Below are 9,145 nucleotides of genomic sequence, written 5' to 3' on the forward strand. Positions count from 1 at the left end.
GAACATTAGTTCTTCAGTCATGGGAGGCTATATGTCAACTTTTACTGTATTCGCCAGGGAAGCAGGACTGATGCAGAAAAATATACTACATGTAGTATAATGTTTATTCAGTGTGCCGATGTGCTGCAACAGCAATTAGCGCAATGACTATTGTTTGTCATACTTCTTATTCCATCTGTTTTTTGTCCCACTACTATTCCCTGAGCGTTGCCAACATGCGCACACAAAATACATAAAAACGTGTGTAATGATCGGGAATGGTGTGCTGTGACTTTTTAAAGAGATTTGCTGCGTGGTTTTCATGAAAACGCCAAAAGAAAACATTTTCTCAGACTTTAATGGGAATTCACTCAAAACGCCCCCTCTTTGGGGCCACGCTGTATCGTGCCATCATATACTAACAGCTGTTTCCATAGAAACGAGACATGAGAGGAAGGAGAAGAGGTGTTATTGGTGGACCACACCCACCAGGCTCCATGTAAGTTAACAGTCATTTTAGTATCTTAACACACTTCCAAGTCTACAGAAACTAAATCAAGCTATGAAAAACTCCAGTATTGGTGTAACACACTTTACATGTGGAAAAATGTTAGCTCTACACCCACTAAAAGTACTTTTATAAATGAAGTCTGGTTTAGCACTAGCTACATCGTAGCTGTTTCTGGAAACATCTTAAATACATTTTATAGAAAGGTCTTAACATTTGTGGTATTTAACTTCTCAAAAACATTCTAAATTAACCCAGTCTCATTTTTCAACTAGTCCTACTACTTCTAAATCATTCAAGCCAGCAATCCAGTGTAGCATCATGCAGCATTCATGTTAGTTATGACCTGCCAACTTAAATTAATTTTCCTACACGCCAAGGTAGACTGACCCCGAGCTCTGAGGTTGTTGAAGGACGTGCATGTAGAAGACAAGTCCATCAGAAATCAACTGTCCAGTTTCCAAAATGTGACTGTCCTGCATCAATTACTTTTATACTTAAAAGTACTTTACGTATTCATTATGCTCCAACTTTTACTGAAGTTAAATTTTCTGTGCATTACTTGTACTTTCAGTGTGGAAGTAGTACCATCACTGGAGTAAAGAGATTATACCTAGAACCAGAGTGGTTCATAAAGTGGCCGTCACTGTCAACTTCTATTGTATTTTTAATAATCTGATCGTTAGGACTAAATGCTTAAATTGATATTTTATCCCTAAATTGTTTTTGTGCTTGTTCTGTCCCCGTGAGTCAGCGTGAGCTGCTAGCTTCCTGTAAAGGCTGAAGGAAAACTCTCGGTTTGCCTCGCCTCACCGCTGCTAGGACCCAGAGACCCACATCTGCACGCATTATAATGAACTAAGAAAACATCACAAGTTCAGCGCCATGGTTTTAATGAGGAAAGTGCTTGTACTGTAGGGATTTTCAGTTTAATGGGACTTTGAGGAGTATGTGGTCTGTTGAGTTACTCTTGAAGAACTAAATCTGATTAAAGGCTGTATTCATCATGTCATTTAAGTAATTGCACTTTTGTTTTCCCAACTATCTAACCAGACAATATATGCTTGTATTTTATCCTTTTATGATTTCATATATACATATGCATATAGTATCCTAGTGTGTAATTTATATTCTGCACGAGTAATTTTACTGCTGTAACATTTGACGTGAGCAAAACTCTTCGAACCCCCCCCCCCCCCCCAAACAGGATTCACCTCTTGTCCCAACCAGTGAAAAACTCCATAAACATTTAGCATCATTACTCACTTCACACCATAGATAGTTAAAGAAATAAGCTAGAGAGGACCACAAATACTCTTCAAACCTCTTCCCAAAACTTAAAATACTATGACTTTTTTCCCATACACTATACTGTGAATATTTTCGGACTTTTCAATACACTTTTCTGTGAATTTTTATGACTATTTTTTGACATAATACACTGTGCCTTTTTTTTAGATATTTTACTATGACTTTTATGTGACTTTTTAGACCAACAATTCATTGACTTTTTGAAACTTTTTTTGCCCTTACAACAATGACTATTTTTTGACATACTATACTGTTACTTTTAAATGACTTGTTGACATACTATACCATGACTTTATATACTTTCTTGAACATACCATTCTATAACTTTTTTTGACATACAATAGCATGATTTTTTTCAACAAACTATTTAACAAACTATTTTATGACATTTTATGACTTATTTTTTTCAACATCCTTTACTGTGACTTTTTACAAAATACAATACTATGACTTTTTGTGACTTTTTGACGTAGAATATTCCACTTTTTAAAAAGTTTTTGAAATGCTATACTCTGACTTTTTTGACGTAATCTATTACTTTTTTCAACATACTATACTATGACTTGTTTATGAATTTTTCAACGTACTATATTATGACATTTTCATGACTTTTTCAACATACTGTAACTTTTTTATGACTATTTTTTAAAATACAATACTATAACTTGTTATTTTTTTCGACAAACAATATTATGACTTTTTGTGACATTTTTTGACGTACAACGACGTTTTTATGACTTTCTTCAACGTACTGTGCTACGACTTTTTTCAACATATTCTGTGAATTTTTATCTGAGTGTTTTTCAACATATTATGCTTAATTTTACAATAAAACTATTGTGCCTCAGCAACTACTTTGAGGCGCAACAGACACAATGACACACTCCCAACTAATGCAAATCAAACTTCAAAGTTTGTTCCTTCATTTGCCATGTGCACAACAATTCCGGTGGCTGTCATTGGCAATGTCATTCTTAGTTCTCAGGATCCCTCCAACAATACTACTACAATATGTCTAAAAAGAAAATCTAAGAATGAGCATGAAATAAGCTAGTGCTAAAGTTAAAATATAAGAGTAGAGTTAAATATATTAAACCACATTAAAAAATAAATAAATAAATAGAAACTTGTTATTTTGGTAGTAGACTGGTGTACTATAGTGAAATATGAATAAACTGAGTACACAAGTTAGCAGAGTAATAAACAGCCAGTTAAGAAAAGTTTAAAAACCCATAAATAATAATTAAAAAAAAAATCTTAGTATAGTCAGTTAGATTAGATTATTAAATTCAACGTTATTGTCATTGCACAGAGTGCAAGAACTGAGACAAGATTGGTATCTAACCAGAAGTGCAAAATGCTGCAAAGAGGATAGTGTGTACAGTGTATATATACAGAAGGAAGTATTGAATAAACAACATGTAGAATAAACAGTAAGGGATATGCATACATTTTTTTATGTACAGTGGGAGCAACATGAACAGTATTAACAGTGTACGATTTCTGCAGGGGAAAGAGCTGTTCCGTTGGTCCTGGAATGAGGAGTCTTGCAACACCTGAGGAGGGCAATAGTATAGTTAAAAGTAAAAGAAGAAAGTTAGTTTAGTATAGGATGTCAAAAAAGTAAATAGTAAAAGAAAAACATAGTACATTGCGCCAAAAAGCGGAAAAAAACAAGCATAGTATCATATACAGTATGTCAAAAAAACTAAAATGTTCTAGTACAACATGTTGAAAAAAGTCATAGTCTAGTATGTCAAAAAATGTCACAAAAAAGAAATTGTGTGTCAAAAAGTCATAAAAAAGTAATTTTATGTTGAAAAACAGTATTTCAAAAAACGTCAGACAAAGTAATTGTATAGTATGTTGAAAGGTCATAAAAAAGTCACAGTATACAATGTCAAAAAAAAGTCATAGTATAGTATGTCAAAAAAGCCACAAAAAAAACATAGTAAAGCATGTCGAAAGAAGTCATAGTATGTAGAGAAAAGTCATAGTACAGTAGTTTTAAATTTTTTAATTTTAAAGTTATAGTATATTATGTTGACAAAAGTCATAGTATAGTATGTCGAAAAAATGTCACGTAATAGTATGTCTAAAAAAAAAAAAAAAAATCACAGTAAGGTTTTTCAAAAAGTGATAAAAAAGTTACAATATGATGGAAAAGGTCTCAAAAAGCCATAGTATAGTATGTCATAAAAAAGTCATGGTCTTTTAAGTCATAAAAAGTCATAGTAAAGTACATTCGAAAAAAGTCTTAGTATAGTATGTCAAAACGTCATGAAAAAGTCAAAGTATGTCAATGAAAAGTCATAGCATAGTGTAAAATGTCGAAAAAAGTCTTAGTCTAGTATGTCAAAAAATGTCACAAAATAAGTCATAGTATTGTATGCCGAAAAGTCATAAAGTCATGTTGAAAAACAGTATTTCAAAAAACGTCACACAAAGTAATTGTATAGTATGTGAAAAAGTCATAAAAAAGTTAAAATATAGCATACTGGAGAAAGCCAAAGTATAATATGTCAAAAAAGTCTTAGTAAAGTATTTCAAAAAGTCATAGTATAATAGGTCAAAAAAAGTCTTCGTATAGTAGGTAAAGAAAAGTTATAGAATAGTATAACGAAAAAAAGTCAGAGCAGAGTGTGTCAAAAAAGCCATAGTATAGTCATAGTATAGTATGTTTAAAAATGTTTAAAAAAAAGTCATTGTATAGTTTGTTGGAAAAAGTCATAGTATGGTATGTCAAAAAAATATCATATAATAGTATGTCTAAAAAAATAAATCACAGTATAGTTTATCAAAAAGTGATAAAAAAAGTTATAGTATGTTGGAAAAAGTGCCAAAAAGCCATAGTATAGTATGTAAAAAAAGTAATAGTTTTTTAAGTCATAAAAAGTCAAAGTATAGTACATTTGAATAAAGTCTTAGTATAGTGTGTCAAAAAGTCATGAAAAAGTCAAAGTATGTCAATAAAAAGTCATAGTATAGTGTCAAAAAAAGTCACAAAAGTCATAAAAAAGTCTTAGTACAATGTGTCAAAAACGTTTTAGAAACATAATAATATAGTACGTCGAAAACGTCCCAAAAAGTCATAATATATTATGTTGAAAAGTTATTAAAAAAGGCTTATAGTATTGTATGTTGAAAAAAAGTTATAGTATTTTAAGTTGTAAAAAAGTCATAGTATTGTATGTCAAAAGTCATAAAAAAAATCCATATTATTTCAAAAAACATCACACAAAGTAATTGTCAAGTTTCTTGAAGAGTTATAAAAAAGTCACAGTATACTATGTCAAAAAACGTCATTGTACAGTATGTAAAAAAGTAAAAACGCTAAATTATGCTGAAAAAAATAAGTCAAACTATATATGTTAAAAAAAGTCTAAACTGTATAGTACGTTTACTTTTAAAAAAGACAGAAAAGACAGTATGCATGTTGTGTGTGGACAAAGGAGTAGTTTGTTGAAAAAAAGTCATGGATAATATGTCAAAATAAAGTCATAGTACTGTATGTGGTCACAAGCAAAAAAAAACAGTATAGCTCGTCAAAAAAATAAAGTCATACTATGGTATGTTAAAAAGTAAGAAAAAAAGCATGCCAAAAAAAGATTTAAAAAAACAGTATAGCATGTTGAAAAGTCATAAAAACGTATACGTTATGTTGAAAAAAGTCTAAAAACCCATAGTAGGTAGAAAAAAATCATACAGATATATTACAAAAAAAAACAAAAAAAAGTCAGTACAGTATGTTGGAAAAAGTCACAGAAAAAAAGGTAAAGTATGTTGAAGAGATGTTGAAAGAAGTCATAGTATAGTTTGTCAAAATCTTTTTATAAAAGGGTATAGTATGTCGGAAAAAATCCTAAAGTGTCTTAAGGTTGAAATAATACTGTACTGTCAAAATTTCATAATATTGTAAATCAAAATAAAGTCAAAAAATCCTTGTATAGCATGTAAAATATAATTTCATGGTTGAAAAAGTAGAAAATGAAAAGTTTAGTATGTTATACGTATATATGTATACAGTATGTCAAATAGTCAGTCATGGTGTGTCAAAAAAGTAATAGTAAAGTAAATCAAAAAAGGTCATAGAATAGGCGAGTTTCAAGTTTAAAAATCCTGACCTGATAGAACCTACTAGAAACAAACCAAAAAAGGTCACCTCAGGAACACACTGCAGTCCACTCCACATGCCACAATACACACATAACCAGATGTTATTCAAAATGAAATCCATGTTTGTGGATATTTTAAGAAAAATTACTGTAAATAGCAGAAATGAAAAAGAAAAAAGGCTCAATCTCGTACCAGCAGGGCTGTTGTGTAGCCAGGTGCTCATTCACACAAGCCAGCTTCTTGCTTCATACATTGATCAATCTCTCCATAAGCAGAACAAGCACTGTGCATATTAATAAAAGCCATACACCCTGGCTTGTATGTGGAGCTTTGGCTACACCCCCAGGCCTCCATGGACTCTGGAAAAAGTAGAAGGGGAAACAAACAATGCTGGACAGCCAAACCTCCAAAGGCTCCCCAATGTTGCGGAAAGAGTGCAACACCAGCAAAACAGAAGGCAGAAAAGTAAACTGACAAGATGTTCCTTGTTTTCATGCAGAAGGCAAGTTGAGGTGTAAGTCACGGGTAAGAAAGCTCTGATGGGGCAACTGTGAGTCAGAATGTGCAATGAATGATAGAAAGAAATACCCTCTGTTATCACTTTGGGGGGCGAAAGCAGCATGAAGGAGCTGTCGGCTGCATGTGGGGCTTCATGTTTATAAAGCTCATGGTTTGGACCGGCCTGTTGAGTGTCACTGGACCTCAGCACAAAAAGACTTTTGACTGAATCAGTGGTACGTACACAGAAAAACAGCTCCTTTTGGACTTGTCAGATAAACTATTAATGCTTCATTGGGGATTCTCACTCACCAGTCGATCCGCTGACCCTGTTCCCTCCAGCACTCTGACTCACATCGGACAAGCAGTCGGAGCCAGAGGAATGTGCTTATATGTTAAAATTCTAAAATTGGGAGTCACATCTCTATCACTCGATTAAAGGCAGCAGCAACAGAATAACATGTTAGAGGTCACCTGGTGGCTTTCAACAAAGAATTCAATGTTTGGTCACCTTCATTCATCCTACTAGTAATGGACTCCATTTAAGATTCACAAAAAATAAATGTCAGAGGTCAACCAATTTGTGGAATAAAGCATGTCTGTTGCTAGCAGAATCAAAAGTAGATATCTGAGAATCAAAGAAATTAATTTATCTGAGTCGTGGTCATTGTGACATAGGAACTGTCACTAACCCCGTCCTCTAACTCTTCCATTCTCAGGCCAAATGGGATGTTTAATTCCACTGGCAGGCATCCAAATTAGACTCTGAAACTACCTCAACTGGCTCCTCTCAACACAATGGAAACTTATTTCTTTTCAATTGTATCCATGATCTTATATCTCAGTTGTTCTACATTTTTTACAACAATCACTTGTTAAAAGAATGTTTTTCCATACATGTAGTTATAAATATTTCTCCAGACATTTCAATGGAATTGCATAGTTGTAACAAGTGTAACTCCCTCTTCTATTTCAAACCTCAGACTCCTACAGACCCCCGCTGATGCAAACTTTGTAGAGCAACACTCGCAGTAAGATGGCTCTCTGTCTTTTATCCTTTCAGTCTCCATTTGTCCCTGTTTCCTCATAGGGTGAGGCACAGGTGGGAGGCTGATACCAGCTTCTTCCCGCTGCTGTCCCAGTACGCTGCACCTGAGCTGGGGTCGTGACGGAGAGGATCAGTGGTGTGTGTCGAAGTCTGGTCCTGGATGGAGGAGGAATCAATGGACTTTTGATCGTCTGTGAATTCCAGGTGGATGTGACAAGGGTCGACAGGGACAGGGACCGGTGAAAGAGGGACCAAAGAGACTGGATCGTGAACAGATGCCTTGAAATAAAAGAAAAAAATTAAGATGAAAATCTGTCAAAGAGAGGCTGTGCACTTTTGTATTGGTAAATTCTAAGAAGAGTAAAAAACTAAAATAATCACACCGGAGTCTTGGGTTGATTTTCAGTGGTTGGCGCAGCTTGTCTGAGTCTTCTCAGGAACACAGTTAGAAGTGGAACAAGGAGCAGAGAAAACAGCCCTGTTCCTAGACACAACGCAGGCAGCAGGCCTGAAAAGGGAACACATACAGGTTGGCTGCACAAATCGCTGCCCCAACAAACATACAACACTGCACGATTTCACACACAGGGTTAACTAGATCAATCAACAGTGAGGCTGCAAAGTTACTGAGAAGATTTAATTGGCCCTTTGGACTCTGCACAGACTCCTTTTTGTCACCTCTTAAAAAGAACAGAATCGGATCCTTTTTAAGAAGTAAACAAAAGGAGACTGTAAAAAATCTTGAAAGTTTCTTAGCTTCAAATTCCCCTCTGCTTGTGGGTGATTTGTTGAAACGTAAAAAAAAAATATGTATACTAAGCTGTTATCACATTTTAAACACATTTATTTAAAAGAAGAAGAAAAAAAAACGGAACAACTAATATCATTTTGGGGAGCAGAACATTGTTTTTTTATCTTCCAACCACTAGTTTTGTGCTGTTTCAAAACTTATAATTTGACTTGTCTTCAGTTTTATTCACCTGATTTGGAAACAATCGCGAAACACTGAGGAGCAGATTTTGGGGAAGCAGCAATGGAGAAGGTCGGGAAGGAATAGTTGGCCACAGCACAGTAGTTCTGACCCGGAGCCAAGCCTGAGAACTCCACATGGGACACCACCTCCTGGGTCCAAACAGTACGGCTCTGCAAGAACACAAAGCACTGGGCTTTTGAAAATAAAACCAGATTCAAAAAGTAAAAAAATAATTCACTGACACAGAGTTGATTTAGGGGACCCTTTGATTGCAATTGCAAAACTTTTCCCCATTTCATTACGATTTTAGCATTTGGGATGCAATCACAATCATACACAAAACGTGACATTTTAAGCAACGTCTGTGTTTTCTTGTTTATTTCCTGCATTCCATTGCAGGTCTTTGGACATTTGCATTATTTCGCAGAGGGTTACGTTTTTTCTATGAATGTTAACGAAACAAAAAGCATGTCAGACCTGGTGCTCAGAGTGATTGAGCTCGTTGTATACAGTCACTGTGGTCCAGGGGTCAATTAGTTCAGAAATGGGACAGCACCTCCCCGGGGAGCACCTCTTGTTGGCAGCACAGGGGTACTGCACCTTCACCAACACTTGGTCATCTTTCAAAGAGGCTGAGACAGAGGGAGGGCTGAAGGCTGGAATAGGCAAAGGAGAGAGAGAGAGAGAGAGAGAGAGAGAGAGAGAGAGAGGG

The 9,145-nt window shown here is 34.8% G+C and overlaps 1 protein-coding gene across 1 annotated transcript in view; it reads right to left on the reverse strand.

Annotated features, from left to right (window-relative positions):
• Positions 1-7,363: 7,363 nt before the first annotated feature.
• The window catches only part of si:dkeyp-75h12.7, a 4,542-nt gene continuing 2,760 nt past the window's right edge, over positions 7,364-9,145 (reverse strand). The window contains exons 4-7 of the mRNA XM_034857002.1: positions 8,911-9,089; positions 8,441-8,603; positions 7,844-7,968; positions 7,364-7,739 (exon numbers count right to left, since the gene is read on the reverse strand). Of these exons, the coding sequence (XP_034712893.1) occupies positions 7,497-7,739; positions 7,844-7,968; positions 8,441-8,603; positions 8,911-9,089 (710 nt within the window). The 3' untranslated portion in view covers positions 7,364-7,496. The remainder of the gene's footprint in view (positions 7,740-7,843; positions 7,969-8,440; positions 8,604-8,910; positions 9,090-9,145) is intronic.

The sequence above is a fragment of the Etheostoma cragini genome, chromosome 19 (assembly GCF_013103735.1).
Source record: "Etheostoma cragini isolate CJK2018 chromosome 19, CSU_Ecrag_1.0, whole genome shotgun sequence".
In the NCBI taxonomy this organism is placed as follows: Eukaryota; Metazoa; Chordata; class Actinopteri; order Perciformes; family Percidae; genus Etheostoma; species Etheostoma cragini.